The sequence below is a fragment of the Dromiciops gliroides genome, chromosome 2, assembly GCF_019393635.1.
Source record: "Dromiciops gliroides isolate mDroGli1 chromosome 2, mDroGli1.pri, whole genome shotgun sequence".
Taxonomy (NCBI): domain Eukaryota; kingdom Metazoa; phylum Chordata; class Mammalia; order Microbiotheria; family Microbiotheriidae; genus Dromiciops; species Dromiciops gliroides.
In genome coordinates this window covers 472,368,119-472,392,147 of record NC_057862.1, presented here as the reverse complement: position 1 = coordinate 472,392,147, position 24,029 = coordinate 472,368,119, and the positions used below count along the sequence as shown (strand labels likewise).

At 35.3% G+C, this 24,029-nt stretch overlaps 1 protein-coding gene across 2 annotated transcripts in view; it reads right to left on the bottom strand.

The window, feature by feature from the left end:
• The window catches only part of BABAM2 (BRISC and BRCA1 A complex member 2), a 584,671-nt gene that overhangs the window by 320,236 nt on the left and 240,406 nt on the right, over window positions 1-24,029 (bottom strand). For both annotated transcript variants that reach the window (XM_043984330.1, XM_043984329.1), the window contains exon 6: window positions 11,132-11,206. In XM_043984330.1, the coding sequence (XP_043840265.1) occupies window positions 11,132-11,206 (75 nt within the window). The remainder of the gene's footprint in view (window positions 1-11,131; window positions 11,207-24,029) is intronic.

The following is a 24,029-nucleotide window of genomic DNA, read 5'->3' as shown; positions in this document are numbered from 1 at the left end:
TACTGCTTATAATAGCTAAGTCATTCACAGCTTACAATATTGCTGTGACTTTGTATACAGAACATCTCATGTAAGTCTTCCCAGGTTTTTCTGGGAGCATCCTGCTCATCATTTCTTATAACACAATAGTATTCATTCATAATCAAAAACCACAATTTGTTTAGCCATTCCCCAATTGATGGCCATCCCTTCAATTTTCAATTCTTTGCTACCAGAAAAGAGCTGCTATAAATATTTTTGTACATATAGGTTCGTTTCCTTTTTGGTTTTTATCTCTTTTTGGATGCAGACCAAGCAGTGATACTGCTAGTTGAAAGAGTATGCATGGTTTTATAGTCTTTTGGACATAGCTCCCAATTGCTCTACAGAAGCAGTTTAGAACTCCACCAACAGTGCATTAATGTTTTCCCCACATCTCCTCCAATATTTATCATTTTCCTCTTCTGTCTTATTAGGTATGAGGTTGTACCCCAGAATAGTGATAGTACAATTCTTAAGACATCTCTATGTATCCCATCTTTGAGATCAATATATTTTGTTTGCATGTATAGTTTTCCTTTTTTAATTGTATTGCTCTTTTGCTTCTCTTCTTGCAGATTGTCCTTCACTTCCATGTATTTGTATTTCCAATAATCCATTCTCTCTATTTTGTGTTTTTGGTGAATTTTGCCACTGTGGATTAAAGGTTTTTTCCGTTCTGTCAATTATTTCTGTTGATTAGGCCATAAATTATGCTTTCACAACTCTCATTTCACTTCCTATTGTGTAGTTCCAGTGTATCTTGGAAATTCAGAGTCCTCTGCCTCATCAACTGTTGACTCATTTTTGTTTGTTTTGTAATATTTATTCATAAATACCTGGATTCTCTTGGCTGATCTAAAGAATCATATTCACTTTTGTTATTAATATCTACCTTGTAACCTATATCAGATTGACTGCTGTCTTGTGGAGGGGAAAGGAAAGGGAGGGAGAAAGAAAAATTTGGAACTCTAAATCTTATGAAAATGCATGTTGAAAACTATTTTTACATGTAACTGGAAAAAATAAAATAAATGTTGTTATATATATGTGTGTGTGTGTGTACACACACACACACACACACACACACACACACACATGCTGAAAATTTGGGGGTGGAGCCAAGATGGCAGAGAGAAGCCAGGAAGTTGCCTGAGCTCTCCCAAATATCCCTTGGAAACAACATTAAATTAAGCCTCTAAATAGATTCTGGAGCTATAGAACCTACAAAAAGATAGAGTGAAACAGTCTTCTGGCTTAAGATAACCTAGAAGGACTTTAGGAAAGGTCTATCTCATTTGGGTAAAAGGGTAGCACAGCTCAGCTCAGAGGGTGTCTGGGCAAGCCAGGAGAAGGCTCTTAGCCACAGCACAGTTCAGCAGCTGAAGACCCCTGGTCCTAGCTCAGCAAGACAGTTGTGAGGCCCCCAGCTTCAATACAGAAGGTAATCTGCCAACTGGGGTATTCACTACACAATTGGCACAACTAGGGTGGCTACCCCAGTGCAGTGAGAAAGCTGCAAGCCACTGAGGCCTCAGAGCAGAAAACCAGTGATCAGTCTCCTGGCTCCCACCAAAAAAGGCTTGGGACAGTGCACCCTGTAGCCTAGGAGCAAAGCTCAACTTTAAAAGATGAATATCAAACTGAAAAGAAACCTCACCATAGAAAGTTTCTATGGTGACAGGGAAAAACAAAACACAAATTCAGAAGAGGACAACAATGTCAAAATACCTACATTCAAAGCCTCAAAGGAGAAGAGGAATTGGTCTCAAGACCAAAAAGCCCTTTTGGAAGAGCTCAAAAAGGATTTTATAAATCAAATAAGAGAGGTAGAAGAAAATTGGGGAAAGAAATGAGAGTTATGCAAGAGAGAGTCAATAGCTTGGAAAAAGAAAATAACTCCTTATTAATATCTACCTTGTTTATTTATCTACTTATGCTAAAAGTCAAAGAGTTTTCATCCACCTAAAATCTTTGATTATTTCAGACTTTTCCCCCCTTATATTTCCTTATTACTTACTTTCTAGTTCTTTCCCCTTTAACTGTGGTTTCCTTTGGGGTTGGACCGCAAAGCTTCCTAAACCTTCTCCCTCTTTCAGTACTACCCCAAGTGACTTCTGGGAGGACAAAACTGACCGCAGCTGGATGCCAGTCTACTTTTTCTCAGGTTTAGTGGAGTACCAGATATATATCATATGCTCCCATTAAACAATTTTCAAATGAGGAATTACATTAAAAACCATAAGAAAGATCACTAATACAATAGTGAATAAATATTTATTAAATTCTACAATGTGCTATGCACTTTGTTAAACACTGGGGATACAATTCTCCCCTCTAAAAAAGAGCTCCTGCCCTCAAGGAGCTTAAAATCTAGTATGAGTGCAATAATGAAAAAAAGAAATGATAGTTTCCTAAAAGAAAAAAAAAATTACAGGAAAAAAAATCCTTAACAATGAAAGACAAGTAAAAAGAAAGCTAATAGACCCTCACGCTGAAGCTATTAACTTATACTCTCCTCCTGGGGGAACTGCTGATTTCTCTGTTGAAGAAAAGTATATCATAGGTGAAGAAACAAGAATCAGTGATGAAAAGTGAATCATACCTAAAGGAGCAAGAAGCAATGATGATGAGTTATCCTCTCTTATGTCAAATGAGTAAAGGTTGATCCTACTATGCTGGACCCAGAGCTATCTATCTGGGCAGTCAGTATTTAGACCATTATGATCACTTTGTGCTAGACTGTCTCAAATTGAGATTCAGGCTCTGTATTATCAACAATAAATCAGCTGTATCTACCCTGATACATATGGCATTTTACTTTTATGATTCATGGAGCATACATTCTGACATTTATAAAAGCAAGCCCACATCGATTTGATTAGGCAGAAATTCTTCCCTTTAAGATGAGATGAAAACAGGAGGGCTCCTGTGAATTCTTTAGGGTCTTTCATGTAAGTGCCAGATAACTGTGCTTTGCTCTAAAGCCAGATTCACAAGGGTTTGCTAAAGAGAATTTTATTTCTAAAAGCTGCCTAAGAAGCATGTCATTTTTAGCCAAGAGAAAAAAAATTAACTAAATGAGTAAGATATATTCTAAAGTATTATTCCATCTGAGGTTTAGGGAGAAATTTTTTTGAGGTCAGCTTTTGAATACATATTAATTTATCAAAAATGCAGACATGCCAATACCTGTCTTGAACTTGCTGAGAAACAACTATCATCAATCCATATCGGCCTAACTAGATTACTGTGTAACACAGCAGGCCTAGAATATAAATGAAAAGTAAATGTGGGAAAGTTGCCAGTTTTCTTTCCAGAAATTGTGTTAAAAAAAAAAAAAAGACTCTCAAATTCCAATTGACAATACATAGTTCAGATTTCTAAAAAACAAAAACAAGAAAAATTCAAACATTTAATCAACCCAATTGTTCTTTTCTTATTCAGTAATAGCTCTCAAGAAGAGATATGAAGAACTTTAAAAAAAAAAAAAGCTACAGGTTTACAATATCTGAACCTGTAAGGACTAATCAGAAAAATTAGACTCAATATCTGAAATCCTCTATAAGTCTATTTCAAAATTATGCCACTTGATATGCATATTTTAAAGCAATAACATGTATATTTTAAGCCTATTTTACAAATGATGGAATACAATTACTATGCCACTTGAAATATGGTCCCTTTAGACATACTAAAAGGAATTAAAAGAGCTAATATGAACTATAAAAATACTTAAAGCATAAAGTAAAATAAATATGCTTCTATATATTTCTTTATAATTTTGTTTCCCTACTACTCATTCAAATTTTTGTTTAAAAATCTTCATTTAACCTTGCCAACACTTGGAGTTACCGTTCCATTCAATCCCTAAACTGAGTTTCTCAAAGTCCCACTGACTAAATTTCCTTCCCATCTACTTATTCTATAACACCTTATAATTTGGCATCTGTCCTCAGCATTTCACTGAAATTGCTCTCTAGGCACATGACACTCCATGCTTAGTCAAATCAAATGATTCTTTCTTGGTTTTAATCCTATTCTAGCAATATCATTTGACATTACTGAACAATACATTTTCCTTTTAAATCATTTTTCACCCTTGGTTTATTTGACCCCTTTCCTATTATCCTACAAGGATGACTCCTCTCAACTTCACTGGCTCCTTCGTTCCCTGGTCTTTTACCTATGGTAATCCCATATGGCTGGTCCTAGAGAAATTGGCCTTTTGCTCTTTTTAAATTTAACTCTCAAAAATCTCATCTACTCTCATGGTTTAAAATACCACCTATAGGAAGATGTTTCATATATTTCCACCTCCAACCCTGACATTTTATCCTTGCTCTAATTTTGGATGTCTTTACACTTAAGAAACATATCCTAGAAGCCTTTCCACAATCTGAAACTTAACCTGTGGGTGTTGAACAAACCACTTAACTTCTCTGAGCCTTGCTGATGAGGAGCAAGAATCTCCTATGGAAGAAGAACATCATGAATATAGGAAGGTCAGTAATTTATGTGTTATATGAAAAAAAATTGTGGAGCTTCTCTTGACTGGCTAATGGGAAACAAGGCTACACAGGTAAAATAGGGACCTGAAGGAAGGCAGAAGAAATTACATTTGATTATATAAATAATTAAGCCACTGAAGATTCTTGAACAGGGAAATGACATGAATAAAATGGGATTTTGGTAAAAATCAGTCTGATAGAAACATACAGTATAGATAGGAAGTAGGAAAGTCTGGAGGCAGGGAGAGCAGACGAGATCTGGTTGAAGTTTTATATATATATACACATATACACACACACACACATACACACATGTATATATATACACGAATTGATTAAACCTTCCCATTAATTAATGGATAAAGTCCAAATTTTGCTTCTAGACTCTTTCAGTGAAAATCTTCTATACCCACCCATAATAATTCTCCACTTTGGCCAGACTTCTCTACTTTCAGTTCCTAAAATACAGTCTATATGTACTCCTCACATTTGCTATAATCACCAGGATCATAACATCCTGGCCCTGGGGATCCTTGATAAATAATCCCCTATAAAGAAATGATTTTCTCTTTATTGACAAGAAGAAACCATTTTACAGATCCCAATCTTCTCCCACTCACATCCTCAGTGCCTTGTGTAGTATAAGCAACATTTTCCACTTTTGATCATGATAGTTCATCTCACACTGACAGTTTCTATATAGAACTAAACTTGATTCAGGTGAAAGGGGATAATTTCAAAGTATAAACTTTATGAGGTAGAAAAATATCATCAGTCAACATAATTAAATGGTTTGTGTCAGTTCAACATAGGTTCCCTTAAGGTCCACCTTCATCCTAGAGACCCTTTCTAGCCTGTTACACAGATTATCCTCAGCCTCAGCAAAGAATACCCAGGAAATGGGGGTATTCATCATCATGGAGATTACATCTGCCCCTCCTACTGGAGGGCTGGAGGGTGAAGTAAAAAATTCCTCCTGCAGCCCTCATTTAAAGAAAGCTCAGAAGCCAGGCCAACTTTTCATATCCCACCAGCTGTACTGCTTAGATTCAATTCCACCATCAACATGCTCCAGAGAAGGATAACTTCTCTTCCTCTCTGAATACCCTCCTTTTCAGCTTCCTTTTGTGTAATGTCCTTGAGGGAGGGACTTTTTTTCCTTATTTGTACTCCGAAGGATTTAGCATAGTGCCTGGCACATAGTAGGCACTTAAAAATGTTTATTGCATTATATTGCATTATAACTGGTTCTTCCAACCTCTATCCTCTCATACTTCATTTCCCTGGGCTGGTCAGCCTTCTACCTCCCTCCTTGATTCTGTTCTACCTTTTGTTCACAAAATACAATTTGATTCAACAAGAATTTATTAAGTGTCTATGCGCCAGGGCCAGTGCTAGGAGTTTCAAAGACAAAAATGAAACAGGACCTGTTCTCAAGTTACTCACTTTCTCAAAAAGCATTTACTAAGCACCTACTATATTGCAGGCACTGAACAAGAAACAAGGATAAAACAGACAAAAATGAAATAGTCCCTGTCCTTAAAGAGCTAATACTCTACTGGCAAGGGAGGATGAAGACAAACTTTCCACCAATAAGTTAAAACAAAGTAATTATTTAGAAAAGCACTACCTGGGAGATCAGAGATGCATTCATGTCAAAGGTGGCACATGATCTGAGTCATGAAAGCATCTAAAGATACTGGGAAAGGAAAGAGAGTGTTCCAGACATAAGCACAAAGGAAGAAGGCAGGTATTGCATGTATAGAGTATAAAGGGGAAGAAACCAGTCTGGAAAAAAATGTTAGAGTAAGGGAAAGTAATATGCAATAACATAAGGCAGAGTCAGACTGAGTAATGAAAAGGCCAAACAAAAGAATTTCTATTTCATCCCATGATTCAGGGAAGATTCTTGAGAATGAGGAACAACCAGATACACTCTGCGCTTTGAGAATCTCAGGCAGCAAGAACCAAGGACAGTCATGACAATTTGAAGCCAGAGAACAGGACAGATATGAACGATGTACTGGGGGCAAGCCCAATTTGGTAACTGACTGAGGATGTTAGGTATGGGGGACAGAGAAGAGTTGAGGATGGTTCTGAGTTTTTGAATCCAGGTGAGTAGAAGTACTGTACTTGACAAAAATAGAGAAGTTAGAAAGAAAGGTGGGTTTAGGGGAAAAAAATAATGAGATTCATTTTGGCCATGCTGAGTTTGAGGTGTCTATGAATAGATATGTCCTGCAGGCAACAGGATATGTGACATGAGATTAGGGAAAAGTTAAGGGCTTTACCTGGGAAGCATAAGCATAGAAATGATCACCGAATCTTTGCCACCTACTGAGTTCACCAAGGGAGAGAACAGAAAGAAAAAGGAGAAAAGAGGCCCAGGTAGAGCCTATGACCAGGAAAAGGGGTCAACACAGAAGCGAAGATAAATTATGAGAAAATGAGGAGTGTTCAGACAGGTATGAGAACCAAGAAGGAGCAATGTAACAAAAATCCAGAGAAAAGATAATGTTCTATCCAGAAAGAGGGAGTAATTAAAAGTATTAAAAAGCTGTAGAAAGGTCAAGAAGGATGTGAACAGAAAAAAAAGCTATTAGATTTGCCAGTATCACTTAAAAGCCTGAATACTCAAATGTAAATTATTACTTTAAAAAGACCATATTAATATAATAATACCATAATTTTTATAGTTACTATACTATATACTATATTTCACACAAACATTCCATTTTATAATTATTTTTGCACATGTATATGTGAGCAAGGAAATGTATATATGTATATGTGTATGTGTGTATGCATGCATGCATGTATGGATGTGTATATATGTAGAAATTATTTGGGGTAACAACAGCATGGAAGCTGGCATCTTTCTGTTAATTTACAGATATTGAATGATTGACATGCACATACACACATACAAAAAATACTTAAGTAAAAGGATATAAAGTAAAAAGATGTAAGTAAAAGGTTACAGGTTTAAAACAATGTTTAAAAGTAAGTCAGGGGCATTAAATAATTAATAATAATCTATTGAAGGGGCAGCTAGGTGGCACAGTGGATAAAGCACTGGCCCTGGATTCAGGAGGACCTGAGATCAAATCCAGCCTCAAACACTTGACACTTACTAGCTGTGTGACCCTGGGCAAGTCACTTAACTCTCAATGCCCCGTAAATAATAACAATAACAATAACAACAACAATAATAATAATAAATTGAATGCAAAATGAAAGGTAGCCAAGTTATGGCACTAGAACACTTAAAGTGGATCTTGCCAAACCATGTCTGTTTACAGTTTCAGTTCAATTCAATGAAAATTAAGTAGATATTAAGGTAAAAAGGAGTTCTACTTAATTAAAATCTTCTTTTTTTGGGGGGGGGAGGTGCAAAGTCCCTGGGTTGCTGGTTTAGTAATGAAAAAAAAATAATTTCTCAAAATTCAGTACATCAAGAAATAGTGATGCCATTTGGACTTCTTTTGGAAAATAATTAGCATTTACTAAGCACCTACTATGTGCCAGGCTCTTTGCTAAGTGCTAGGAATATAAAGAAAGGCAAAAGATATTATTTGCTCTCTTGGAGCTCACAATATAATGGAAGGGGCAATAAGCAAACAAATATGTACGAACAAGCTATAATCAGGATAAGCAGAAAATAATTAAGAGAGGGAAGGTGCTAGACTTAAGAGGGAAGGAGAAAGATTTCCTGTGAGAAAGGTTTTAATTGAGAATTGAAGAAAGTCAGGGAAGCCAAGAGGCAGAGATGAAGATGGAAAAACATTTCAGGCATGGGAAATAGTCATTAAAAATATTCAGAGCTTGGAGGTGGAGTACCTTGTTTGTACAAAAGCAAAGAAGCCAATGTTACTGGATCAAAGAGTATGTGAGAGAATCAAAAGTGTAAGAAGACTGGAAAGGAGAAAGAGGGAGTAGGTGCCAAGTTATAAAGGGTTTTAAACATCAAACAGAGGATTTTGTATTTGATCCTGTAGATAACAGGGAACCAATGGAGTCTACTGAGTATAGGAAGTAACATGATTTGACCTACAACCCCAAGAGGGACAATATTTATTCTGTACTTCTCAGCTTAAGTGAAAAAGAACTCCTAAGATGCATACAGAATTTGAAAACAAACGAATTACTTTCATACTACTATTATGGAGATATTTTATTTTGAAGATTGAAATGTTCTGTGTGACCCTGGGCAAGTCACTGAACCCTCATTAACCTGCCATTCCACCCCCCCCACCCAAAGAGTGAAATGTTCCATCTTAGAGTAAAACATTAGTGTGGAACACATAGTAAATGGGTGTGTTCCACCTTTTTTGTTTTACTATATTGACTTTCTCAAAACTAGCATTCCTAAAGTCAATACAAAGAAAGATGAAATTTTCCAATGGGAATCATGATCATCTAGGGTATACTATATTCCAGAGTTACTTGTTTTTCCTTGACCTTCAAGAATATGAAAGAAAAGAAGAAAGACTCAAATACATATATGCAAATATAAAATACTTCCTGTCTGATGCACCCCAACTTATCAGACTACATATTATACTCAACAGCTATGTTATTAATAAATAAGAACAAGCAAATCATCAAGGCAATTCCTAGGTTATTATAGTGATTATATAAATAATGTGCTTTTAAATATTACTGAATTCATCTCTGAATGAGCCTAAATAGAGACTTAACTGAGGCATATGAATGATGTCAATAAATCTGTGTCAAAAGGGTTGCCACGGTAACTACTTACTATTCTAATAGAGCAAAGTAATTACTGAAACCAAATTAATTATGCTTAATAATCACAGACCTAACATGTATATTTTCCACAACACAGGAGGTAGAGAAATTGATAGAAATTGCTGAGCTCCACCCTCATTTGGACTTTATGGTTGCAGAGTAGAGAATTAGTCAAATGGAAATTGAAAATGAAGGCTTAATGAGGCAGGAAAACAGTATTTTACTCGGGGATTTTTTTTTTCTTGAAGTGCATTCTTTTCCTTTAAGTTAGCTGCTGAAAAAAATTCGCAATTTGGCAAATAATTACGATCCTAAATTGTCATATATTCAACTATTCTCATCATTAACACTTATCCTTATTCAAAAACCATGTGCAATTCTGTACTGCCTGTAGTCACAAAGGCCACCAAGTTCCTGAAAACCCTCAAGTGAGGAGCATACACACTTATATTTTGTATAGTAATAACTAAATTGATTTTGGTAATACTATCATGTTTTCATATTACTATTTCTCTATTTAGATTTGTATTTCTAGGCCAAATAGATTTTAATTAATATTTAAGGAGCATTTAAATCCTGTTACATAAATCATTCTTACACTTTTAGAAAGAAGCATTCTACTACCAACATCCATTCATGATCCAACTATGGTGTTGTTGCCTGCCCTAGCTTGTCTCAGCTCAAAGCTTCTGCAGATTCTGACAGCATTTTGGTGCAGTTCTCAATAGGATGGAGGTGTTCACGGGTGCTCATGGCTATTTCTCTTTAATTTTCAATAACACTGTTCCTTCCCATACAATTTTAGGATTTTATTAGCCCACCTGTGTGAGGGATCAGGAAATCCCTGTGTTCTAACATTTTCCCACAACCTTCAACTTCTTCTTTTTTTTAATGGAAAAGTAACATAAAGAAGGAAGGGGGAAAGAATTACTTACCTAGAACCAAATGTTACCTCAAAACAAAACAAAATTTCCCCTGTAAAGGAACCTAGAGTGTTCTCCACACCAGGTTGAGGCAACAAAGTAGGATGTTAGTAAAATTAGAGGCTGGGGAGAGTTATTAAAGTTGTTTTTTTATTAACACAGAGAAGACTTCTTTGCAGAAGTGAGGAGTAATGGGCATGGAATATTGTATTTATAGTCAGAGGTGAAGGATGTGCTTATTTTATTTTTTTGGCCAAATTTTGTATTTTTTCCCTTTCTTTTAGACTTTCTGTTACAAAGGTTTAATGAATAGGATAATAGGAAGAAATATTTAATAGTGAAGATAATTTTAGGTAATAAAGGCAACAGGTAGAAAAAAAGACTTAAAAAAAAAGAAAAAATGAGGAGAAAATTTAACATACCCCCTAGTTTCTCAGTATTCATGCATCTATCCTTATATCAAATGAATTAGTCTAAGTCATGATACATTTTTGAATCTTGTCTCTCAGCCCAACCATCCTACTGGGGCAACCTTAATTTCTATTTCCAGTTCCTTATGACTTACTTCAATACCGAGTCTCCCAAAACCAAGTACTAATGAAAATAAAATAAGAAATCCATTATCTTATAGTATTTTGTATGAAGTTCTACTTAGAGCAATATAACCCTTTCAAGACTATAAATAAAAATTTCAAAGGACTTATTTTAATTATAAGATTAATTTTCCTGTTATGGATTTAAAAAGAATATTAATTTCTAAGTAATTTTTGAGGTTATCATAATTTTTAAATTACAACAAAATGACATGGGAAATAAACATTGTTCATCATCCTGAGGAATTCCTGACTATACAATATTTCAGATTAAATAGTTAATATGACATTTCATTTGTAATCTGAACATGGTAAAGTCTTTTTTTTTTTTTACCTTGAGAAGGTATGTGGGAATGTTGCTGAAATCCACTGGTAATTTCAAAAGGAAGCGAGCTGAGAACTCTCCAGTCTGTAGAAAGAGAACCATAAAAATGAGACCAAAAACTTCCCAAAAGGGTAAAGGGTAGCATCTATCTTTAAGGCCTGAAGTATATCAGTAAACACTGGGAAAGGAATTCTAACATAAGGGAAGGATAAGAGTGATAATTAAGAAGATTAAATTGGGGCAGCTAGGTGGTTCAGTGGATAAAGTACCAGCCCTGGATTCAGGAGGACCTGAGTTCAAATCCGATCTCAGACACTTGACCCTTACTAGCTGTGTGACCATGAGCAAGTCACTTAACCCTCATTTCCCCGAGAAAAAAAAATTAAATTACATATTAATAAAGAGTATAAAATACATTGGAATTATCATGCTATACCAGTCTCCTATTTGGTGAGTTTCTGGTGAAGCACACAAACCATTGGTCTTAATATTTTTTTTAAGTGAGGCAACTGGGGTTAAGTGACTTGCCCAGGGTCACACAGCTAGTAAGTGTTAAGTGTCGGATTTGAACTCAGGTCCTCCTGAATCCAGGGCTGGTGCTCTATCCACTGCACCACCTAGCTGCCCTGGTCTTAATATTTAAAGTCACACATTACTGTCATTAAAATACAAAAAACTATGACACTGACATATCACGTATATTCTACACACAACAATAAGAAGAACTTAAGAGTAACTGATAATTATTTAACCATAATTATCAATTTAGTGATCACTATGTATCTCTCAATCTATTAATGATACTTTAAGAAAGAGGTAAAAGTGGTCTTTGGTTATTGAGAAAAAGGTTTTTGGTTACTGAGAGAAACCAATGATCATCAACTATTGCCTAATTAGTAAACTGATAATTGATTACACAGAAGAAAAAAAGAGGTAATAGTTTGTTCAATATAAGGCATCTAGTTAGTTCTGAAGAACTTCTATTCTTAGAAAATAGTGACGGAGAGATGGGGGGAAGAACAAGACAAGTGAAAAGGCAGACTCTCATAAGGTAAATTCTAAAACAAGTAAGACCTATTATCTGAGCTAAAAGGAGAATATAATTGTTGGTGATAAACTAGAGCCAATCCCAACTTCAATGAGCACAGATCTAACGGTGAGAGCATGCAGAATCTAAGCCAAATAAGGTAGGTGTACTTGGCAGGATATGCAAAGTGAGCGCTTACAGAATGAAGAATCAAGAAATACCAAGCAAATTAGTTACCTTTCCTTCAATTAAGCTTAATATTAAATACATCATTTCCTTAGTTCTGTTTATTTTACCCTGTATTGGTTCATTTTTATCTTCCCATGTTATTTTGAATTTCCCATAATCATCCTTTGTTAGAGACCAATAATATCTCATCACATTCATTTTGGACCATTTGTTTAGCCATTCTTCAATTTATTGACATCTTTCTTCAAAACCCATCATTCAGTTTACTACCTCCATTATAAAAAGCTTTTAACATCATGAAAGTTCATCTCAGAGAATGGTAACCTAGTTTTCCTATTTGACTGATTTTACTCCTTTAAACTCTTTGCTTTTTTTAATATTGACAGTGCCTCAGTCTGAACTCTTCTGTTCATATTATGTAATGTCTGAAAAAGTTCATGGAAATGCTAGACTCTGGGTTACAGGCTTTCAAACCTCACAGAAGCTTCTTGTGAACTACTCTTACTTGTGGGTTATGTATATTTTGATCAAAGATTTTGTTTCTCATTCCCTTAGGCTCTGCGTATTTCACTAAATTGGATGTAGAAGCATTCCCAGAACACTAGGCAGGTGTTGAGGGATTAAATTAGAGTAGAAACTATGTAAAATAAGATTTAATTAATTATATCTCCATCACAGGTATTTACAAGACTTTAGTTAATCACCCAACAAGCATTTATTAAGTCTTTACTAGGTACTAGGAATAATGCTAAGCAATGGAGAGAAAAAGAAAGAAAATGACAATCCCTGCCCTCAAGAAACTTTCAAGAAGAGTAAAATATGGTTTAATATTATATAATTATAATACTGTAAAAAGAAACAGGATGGCAGAGTAGAAGTAGGAACTCACCTGAATTTTCCTAAATTCCCCTGCAAGCAACATTAAAATAACACCTTAAAGAGTCAATTTCTGAATAAGCAGAACCAACAAAAAGTTGGAATGAAATAACTTTCTAGCCCAAGACAACTTAAATGGCAGGAAAGGTCTGTCACACTGAGGTGATGGTCAGGCCTGGAGCACAGCGCAGGACCACCACAGCAATACCAATAGCAGGCCTTGGAAGCAGCTGTATCAGTTGTACCAGTCATAGGAGGTCTCAGCTCATAGATTGGAAGGGGTCAGACAACTGGTCAGAAAGAGATTAACAATTGACTTCTACCAAAACATTTAAAGAACATCCAAATTCTTAAAGGAAGGATTGAATGAGTCATAGAGAAAATAAGCAATAAAACTCTACTACTAGGGAACCTCAACTTTTTCCTATCAGATATGCATAACTATAACCATAAAATAATCAAGAAGCTAAGGAGATGAACAGGACTTTAGAAAAGTTAGATACGGTAGACCTGTGAAGAAAAATAAATGGGAATAAAATGGAATATTCCTTTTCTAGCCTGTACATGGCAACTTCACAAAAATCAACCATGTATTAAGGCATAAAAACCTCACAACCAAATGCAGAAAAGCAGAAATATTAAATCAATCATTTTTAGATCATAAAATAACAAAAACTACATTCAATAAAAGGCCATGGACAGAGAAATTTAAAATTAATTGGAAACTAAACAATCTAATCCTAAAGAATTAGTGGGTCAAAGATTAAATCATAGAAACAATCAATAATAATTTCATTAAAGAGAATAACAAGAAAACATATGAAAACTTATGGGATGCAGACAAAGCACATCAAATAAAAATCAGTACATCAATGAAATAAAGAGTAGATCAATGAATTAGAAATTCAATTTTTAAAAATGAGGAAAAAAAATTAAAAATCTTCAATTAAATACCAAGTGGAAAATGCTGAAAATCAAAAGAGAGACTAATAAAATTGAAAGAAAATCACTGAACTAATAAATAAAACTAGGATCTGATTTTATGAAAAAAAATCAATAAACCATTGGTTAATTTGATCTTAAATAAAAAGGAAAATCAAATTACCACTATCAAAAACAGAAAGGATGAATTCACCATGAACAAAAAATAAATAAAAACAATTACTAAGGAGAAATTTTACCCTATTATATGCCAATAAATCTAACAATTTAAGTGAAATGGATGAACATTTAAAAAAAAAATCTATCTTAGGAAAAAAAAAGCCATCAATGAACTCCTTAAGGAAAAATCACCAGGAGCAGATGGATTAACAACTGAATTCTACCAAACATTTAAAGAACAATTAATTTCAATATTACATAAACTACTCCTTTAAACTCTTTGCTTTTTTTACTTAGAAAAATGGAGAAAGAAGGAGTCCTATCAAATTTCTTTTGCAACATAAATATGATGCTGGTAGCTAGACCAGGAAGAGGAAAAATTTTAAATAAAATAATAGCAGGAAGATTATAGCAATATATCACAAAGATCATCTCTTACAACAAAGTGGGATTTATACCAGGAATGCAGGCTAGTTCAATATTAGGAAACCTATCAGCATAACTAACAATATCAATAATAAACAAAAAACAAAAACCATATGACTGTCTCAAGAGATGTAAAAAAGGCTTTTGACAAAATGCAACACTAATTTCTATTAAAAACATAAGCATAAAAATAAATGGAGTTTTCCTTAAATGTAAGTAGAATCTATCTCAAACTATCAGCAAGCACTATCTGTAATGGGGATAAGCTAGAAGCCTTCCCATTAAGTTCAGGGGTGAGGCAAGGATGTCCATTATCACTACTGTTATGCAATATCGTACTAAAAATTGTTATAGCAGTAAGAAAAAGAAATTGAAAGAATTAGGGTAGGCCACCAGGGAACAAAACTGTCACTTTTTGCAGATGGTATGACGGTATACTTACAGAATCCTAGAAAATCAACTAAAAAACTAGTTGAAGTAGTAACTTCAGCAAAGCTGCAGGTTATAAAACAAACACAGATAAATCATTAGCATTTCTATATCTTACCAACAAAGTCAAACAGGAAGAAATAGAAGGAGGAAAATTCATTTAAAATAACTGCAAACGGGGGCAGCTAGGTGGCACAGTGGATAAAGCACCAGCCCTGGATTCAGGATGACCTGAGGTCAAATCTGGCCTCAAACACTTGACACTTACTGTGTGACCCTGGGCAAGTCACTTAAATAAAATAAAATAAAATAAAATAAAATAAAATAAAATAAAATAAAATAAAATAAAATAAAATAAAATAAAATAACTGCAAACAATATGGAATATTTAGGAGTCTACATGCCAAGACAAGCCAGAAACTATATGAATACGACAACTAAATACTTTTCAAATAACTAAAGTCAGATTTAAACAAATGGAGAAATATTAATTGCTTATGAGTAGTCTCAGCCAAAATAATAAGACAATTTTGAGAGGGGGGAGTTTTTGCTGTTCTACTTCCTGCACTTAACATGGCAATGAATGCTGGATAGACTTTTTGTGGTGGATAAGAATTTTAAATCAAAGGAATGACCATCAATTGGGGAATGGCTAAACAGGCTGTGGTATATGATGGTGATGGAATATTATTGTGCTATAATGACAAGCAGGATAATTTCAGAAAGGCCTAGAAAGACTTGTACAAAGTGATATATAGGAAAGTGAGCAGAACTAAGAGAATATTGTGCACACAGACAGCAATATTTTTTTAAATACTGTGAATGAGTTAACTATTCTGAACAATACAATGATCCAAAACAATTCCAGAAGACTAATAATGAAACATACTATCTACCTCCAAAGAAAAAACTGATATTGATGGAACACAGATTAAAGCATGCTATTTTCACTCTTTCACTTTTTTCTTTTATTCAAGTATTCTTATACAAAATGACTAATATGTAATGTTTTACATAACCGTACATGTATAACCCATATGCTGATTGCTTATTGACTGAGGGAGGGGAGAGGGGAGGGAGGGAAGAGATAAAAAAATGGAACCCAAAATTATAAATAAAAATTTTATTACTTAAAAAAATACAATTCTACCTAAATTAATTTATTTATCCAATGCCATACAAATCAAACTAATAAAAAAAACTATTTTAAAGAGCTACAAAAAATAGCAAGAGGTTGAGAATATCAAAGGAATCAATGAAAACTTGAGGGAAAGTGGCTTAGTGGTACCATAGCTCAAACTGTATTATAAAGTGATAATCATCAAAACAATCTCATACTGGCTAAGAAAGAGTGGTAGATCATAGTATCTGATAAATCCAAAAATCCAAACTTTGGGGACAGAAACTCCCTATATGATAAAAATTGCTGGGAAAATTGGAAAGCAGTTTGACAGAAACTAAGAATAGTCTGAAATCTCACATTATATAACAAGATATGGTCAAAATGGACGTATGATTTAAACATAAAGGGTGATATCATAAACAAATTAGGGAAGCAAAGAAATTTTAACCTGATAGATCTATGGATAAGGGAAACATTTATGGCCAAACAAGCGAGAAGATCATGAAAAGTAAAATGAATAGTTTTGATTACATTAAATCAAAAAGGTTTTGTACGAACAAAACCAATGAAGCCAAGATTAAAAGGAAAGCAGAAATCTGGCTGGGGAGAGGAGGGGCAGTTTACAGCAAGTTTCTCTGATAAAGGCTAAATTTCTGAAATATAGAGAAAACTGAGTCAAATTTATAAAAGCACAAGTCATTCACCAATTGATAAATAGCCAAAGGGTAACAACAGGTAGTTTTCAGAAGAAGAAATCAAAGGTATTTATAGCCATATGAAAAAATGCTCTAAATCACTATTGATTAGAGAAATGCAAATTAAAACAACTTTGGAGTACCATCTCATACCTATCAGATATGATAGAAAAGCAAAATAACCAGTGTTGGAGGGGAAAAACTGGGACACTAATGCACCATTGGTGAAGTTGTGAACTAATCCAACTATTCTGAAAAGCAATTTCAAACTACACTCAAAGGGCTATAAAAAAACTGGGCCTTCCCTTTGACACAGAAATACCTTTACTAGGTGTCTATCCAAAGAGATCAGAGAAAAAGGAAAAGGATTTATATGTACAAAAATATTCAAAGAAGTTATTTTTTTGTGGCAGTAAAGAAGTAGAATTTGAGGAAATGCTCATCAATTAGGGAATGACTGAAAAAGTTGTGGTATATGATTGTGCTGGAATACTATTGTACTATAAGAAATGACAAGGAAGATGTCTTCAGAAAAACTTTGGAAGACTTATATGAACTCGTGCAAAGTGAAGTGATCAAAACAAGGAGAACATTGTATACAGTAAAAATACTGTGAATGGGGGGCAGCTAGGTGGCACAGTGGATAAAGCACTGGCCCTGGATTCAGGAGGACCTGAGTTCAAATCCGACATCAGACACTTGACACTTACTAGCTGTGTGACCCTGGGCAAGTCACTTAACCTTCACTGCCCCTCCAAAAAAAAAAAAAATACTGTGAATGACTTATGATAAAAACTGTTCTCCACCTCCAGCTAAAGTTGTGTGACACTGAGAAAGTCACATTCTATGCTAATTTTCTTCATCTGTAAAGTGGGGATAGTAATAGCATCCTCCCCCTAGGGGTACTAGGAGGATCAAATGAGCTAATATATGTAAATCACTCTGTCAGCCTTAAAGTGCTATATAATTGTTAGCTGATATCATCATCACCATCATCATTACTGGAGTAGAGACAAGCCTGAGTCAAGAGACTACAGGAAAGCATTGCAATTATTTGGGCAGGATGAGAGAAATGAGGAAGTGAACTGAGAGGACTAGGTAACAATTGTGTGAGTAAAGAAAAATGAGTTGGGATTGAAGAATTGTATAGGCAGAAATAGAAAGCTGTGGTAAATGCAGGGTAAAGGAGAATGAGGAACTGAGGTTTGTGCCAAGTCTATAACAACCTGGAGAGACTTGAAGAAAGGCAGTATCCATAGCAGAAATAGGAGGCTTCAGTAGAAGAGAAAATTTGGAGCACAAGAAAATAGATTATATTTGGACATCTTATGGTGGAGATGCCTCTGGGATATCCAGCTCTGAATATCCAACAGTGAGGGGTACAAGACTAGAGCTCAGAAGAGACTAGGACTAGATTAGTACTCTGGAAGTCATCTGGATAGAAATAATAATGTAAACTAGAGGAGCTGATGAGGTCATCCAGAAAGAAAATGAAGAAAAGAAAGAGAAAAGTTTCCAAGACAGAGCCTGGGAGTGCACCCACAGTTTGGGGTGTGATATACATGATGATGCAGTATAAGAGAATGAGAATTTATCAGATAAGTAGGAGAAGCAAGAGAGAGTGATGTCAGGAAATCATGGAAAGGAAAACATGAGAGAATGGTCAGCAGAGTCAAAGGCAGGGGAGAAGTCAAGAAAAGTGGAGAATGAGAAAAGACTTTTAGATTTGGAAATTAAGAAATTAATCATAATTATGGAGAGAAGAGTTTCAACTGAGTGATAAGGTAGGAAGCGAGACTGCAAAAGGCTATGGATTTAAAAAAAAAAGGCTATGGACTGAGAAAAATAAAGTATACACAGTTTGGGGTTTTTTTGAAGATTTTGGTAGAAAAAAAAGGAGACATAGGATCATAGCTTTAGGAATGGAAAGGTTAAAAAAAGGTATTTAAGGATTTAAGAGATTTGAGCATATTTGACAGTAGTAAAGAAATTAGCAGTAGATAGGGAGAAACTGATGGTTAAGCAGAGAAAAAGGAATGACTAAAAGGACAATTTTTGTTGTTTTGTTGTTTTGTTTTATTTTGTTTTGTTTGTTGGGTGAGGCAACTGGAATTAAGTGATTTGCCCAAGGTCACACAGCTAGTTTGTCAAGTGTCTGAGGCCAGATTTGAACTCAGGTCCTCCTGAATCCAGGGCCAGTGCTCTATCCACTGTGCCACCTAGCTGCCCCTTTTTTGTTTGTTTGTTTTTTGTTTTTTAAAAGGACAATTTTAGCGCTGGGTTTTTTTTTCCTGATCTTTAACACCAAGTAAAATGAGTATCTCCATATGCATTATAGAACAGAAAGAGAATTTTACATGAAACTAGATATCTCTACTATGTATAATATGCTTTTCTTTTAAGTATAAGATAAATTTAATAGAAAATTTTACTTTAAGTATAAGTTAAGTATAAGATAAATTTAACCTATAATTTTCTCATGCTTCTTTCTAGTTTTCTTTCTGGTCTCCTCTGAAGTTTTAAAGAAAGATATTGAGGAGGGGGGCAGCTAGGTGGCATAGTGGATAAAGCAGCAGCCCTGGATTCAGGAGGACCTGAGTTCAAAGCTGACCTCAGACACTTGACACTTACTAGCTGTGTGACCCTGGGCAAGTCACTTAACCTTCATTGCCCTGCAAAAAAAAAAGAAAAAGAAAAAAGAAGAAAAGAAAAAAAATAGATTTTGAGAAAATCTGCTAGAGAAGATGAAAAGGAAAGGGAAAATGGCATACAAATGGATTGATGTTTAAAAAAAGAAAAGCTACTTTATCATCAGAAACTGAAAAAAAAAAAAGGAGGAGGTGATAAGAGATTCTGATATAAAGAAAAAGGAAGAAATGGTAGTTTATGGTGAATGGCCTCAATTTCCTCAATAAAATAAGATGTAAGATCCTCACCCTGAAGGAGTGTGCTAGAGGAAAGCATAGGAGGCTTGAGGAGAAAAGAGAGAAAGTTTGGAATAGCTTGTATGGGGAGCAGGAGAAGCAATCAATTAGAGAACAGTAAAAAGATTTAATAAATGCTTCTTAAACTGAAGTAGACTGAATTAAATTGAAATGAAATTGAACTTTGGATGAAGTAAGACAGCTTTCAGCAGTGGATGTGATAGCACTTTGGCTATGAATGCAATCTCATTTAAAAATCCTTTCATATGACAGTGGTATAATTTAAATGTCAGGAAATACTTATTTTCACATCAAATATTGTTGACCTGATCATCTAATATCTTACTTTAATGCATTGGAGGTTTTGAGGTCATGTTCTACAGAAGCTTCAGATGTCAATAGATCTTCTTTATTCCTTCATTTCTGTTCTTCATTCATTGACTTTGAAACCAGCTGATCCTACAAGTCTGCAGCTCTAAAGTCTTTATTTACATGTCTGAAGTTGGTCCTAAAGAGCTTCCAGACCTCTCTCACACAAAAGAATGTCTCTCTTTTCCAAAGCTACCCTCATGCATATATACAGTTTCCTGCATTTTCCCTACCAATTTGGAGTCTCTTTCAGTATGTGTAGTAGCAAGTAAAATGCATCAAGCTTAGAAGCCTGGTTAAACAGAGATTCACAGATTCTTGTACAATCTTTTCCTTTTTTCTATAATATATACAGAAATGCTCATTTTATTTAGCATTTGTTAAGTTTAGAATTTTTAAAAATGAAAGAAAAAAGTTATAAATACCCAGGCTTTTCAGCTTAAGATTCTGAAAGCTAAGCTTCAGCAATATGTAAACAGAGAATTACCAGAAGTGTGGCTGTTTTTCAAAGAGGCAGAGGAACTAGAGACCAAATTGCCAATATTCTCTGGATAATAAAGAAAGCAAGAGAGTTCCAGAAAAACCTTTACTTCTGCTTCATTGACTCCACTAAAGGCTGTGACTGTGTGGATCACAACAAAACATGGCAAGTCCTCAAAGAGATGGGAGTACCAGATCATTTTTACTTGTCTCCTGAGGAACCTCTATGCAGGTCAAGAAGCAACAATTAGAACTGAATGTAGAGGGGCAGCTAGGTGGTGCAGTGGATAAAGCACTGGCCTTGGATTCAGGAGGACCTGAGTTCAAATCCAGCCTCAGACCTTTGACACTTACTAGCTGTGTGACCCTGAGCAAGTCACTTAACCCTCACTGCCCTGCAAAAAACAACAACGACAACAACAAACAAAACAAACAAAAACAAAACAGAACTGCATGTAGAACAACTGACTGATTTAAGATTGGAAAGGGAATACAATAAGGATGTATATTGTCACTTTATTTAACTTATATGCAGAACACATCATGTGAAATGCCAGGCTAGGCAAATCAAAAGCTAGAATTAAGGGTGTCAGGAGAAATGTAAACAATCTCAGATATGCACATGATAACACTGTGGTGGCAGAAAATGAAGAGGAATTAAGAAGCCTTTTGAGAGTAAAAGAGAAGAGTGTAAACACTAGCTTGAAGCTTAACATTAAAAAAACTAAGATCTTGGAAATTGGTCCCATCACTTCCTAGCAACTAGAGGGAGAAGAAATGGAAGTGATGGAGGAGGCTAAAAGGGTTAACAGATAACCTATCAATAGTAGCTAAAAGGGGTTAAGGGGTTAACAGATAACCTAACATCAATAGTACCTAAAAGGGTTAACAGAGAAACTTAGGTTTGTGTTCTTACAGTAACCAAGAGGGTTAGAGTCTCTGTCAACCAATACCATCAACAGAAACAGTAACCAGGGACCATTAACCATTAATATCCATTAATATTCCTAGATGGCAGGACACCTAGAAACCAGATCTTAAGTATAGAGAGATCATAAACACAGAGACCCTCTGGGTCTAACAAGTTTAAGTGCCTTAGGAACAGATGCAGAAAAGGCCAAATGTGTCCTTAGGTTCACCTTATGATGTATAAACCACAAAAACACACCTCCAAGGAAAAAGGTACCTGCCTCAGAGGTTGTCTTTCAATAAAACTTGGGAAACTGAGTCACTGAGTCCTGTAATTCTTTGGGATGCCTCAGGATCAATTTGATCAATTAAATTCATCCCTATTACTACATGATGAGCAGCGTCAGATTTTATATTACTGGGCTCAAGGATCACTACAGATGGTGACCGTAGCCATTAAATTAAAAGACACTTGCTCCTTGGAAGGAAAGTTATGGCAAATCTGGACAGCATACTAAAAAGCAGAGACATCGCCTTGGTGGCAAAGGTCTGTATAGTCGAAGCTATTGTTTTTCTGGTGGCAGCACAGGACTGTGAGAGTTGGACTATATAAAGAAAGCTGAGTGCTGTGGAATCTAGAATTGTGATGCTAAAGAAAACTTTTAAGAGTCTCTAAGACAGCAAGGAGATTTACAAATTAATTCAGGCTCTTCACTGGAAGGTCAAACGCTGAAGCTGAAGCTCCCATACTTTAGTTACATAATGAGAAGATGGGACTCATTAGAAAAGACCCTGATGTTGGTTAAGATTTAGCAAAAGGAAAATGGAATGGCAGAGGATGAGACAGTGTCATGGAAGCAATGGACATGAACTTGGACAGGCCTCAAGAGTTAGTGGAAAATAGAAAAGTCTGACCTGTTATGGTTTATCAAGTAATAAAGAGCCCTGAACTGACACAACCAAACAATAACAATAAAAATCACTAACTCGCTGGTATGAAATCTGGGGAAAAGAAGGGAATCCTCATTTCAGAGGATATTCCCTCTTACTAAGTTCCCTATTTCTATCAAGGGCTCCACCATTCTTCTATTCACCCAGTTTGACAATATCAAAGTCATGTTTGACTCCTTCTCTCTCCCTCATTTTCTTATTCAATCAGTAGCCAGGGCTTATCATTTTTACCTCTGTAGTATCTCTCAAATTCAGCTCCTCTCCATTTACAGTTACAATCCTAGTTCAGAGTTACCACCTCTTGCTTGGACTACTGTAAAAACCTCCTACTTGGTCTCCCTGACTCATTTATCCCTATTCTAATCTATCTTTCAATAGTTTTCAAGGTAATATTCCTACTGTATAAGTCTGATTATGCCACTCCACTGCTCAAGAATCTCTAGAAGCTCCCTACTGCCTCTAGGATAAAATACAAACTCTTCTTTTTCACATTTAAAACCCTTTCTAATGTAGCCCATCTTACTAGGCATATTACACATGGCTCCCCTTTACACACTGTATAGTCCAACTAAACTGACCTACTTGTTCTTCCCACATGACATTCCAATCTCTATCTTCATATCTATGCATAGGCTTATCCCTGGCCTGAAACAGATGCACTCCCTTTTTATTTCCACCTCAGAATCCTTTGCCTTCTTAAAAGCACAACTCCTGTCATCTACATTTTCCTCATCACCACAGCTGACAGTGCTACCTTTACCTGAAATTATTTTATATTCACTAATTTGTGTGTGTGTGTTATTTCTTAACAAAAGAACATGAACTCCATGAAAACAGTTCCTATCTACAGTACAGTGCTTGGCACATAGTGGGAGCACTTATATTTGTTGATTAAAAGAAAAATAATATACCTACTCTTTGACAGATCAGAGTTCATTTCTCAAACACTGGGGATAAATGATTGAGTCCATGGAAAGTAAAATGGTACTTAGATCTAAGAGAGAAGTAAGCATCTTACTTTAGGGGACCTCCCAAGTTGAGCCTTGGTCAACTCTAAGCATTATTCTTTGAATGCAGGGAATTCCCACTCCTACCTCCCAATACATGACAGGTTGAAAAAATTCTGTTTATGATCTGGGAATTTTGGTAATATCTTTTATTTAACTAAATAGCACAACTCCCCAAACAAATACACATCTCAGAAATAGTAACATGTTAGTAAGAAAATGGGATTTACTTTATGAACACAGATTACAAATTTTAAAAATGAAAGTCCTCTGGGGCAGCTAAGTAGCGCAGTAGATAAAGCACCTTCCCTGGATTCAGGATGACCTGAGTTCAAATCCGGCCTTAGACACTTGACACTTACTAGCTGTGTGACCCTGGGCAAGTCATTTAACCCTCACTG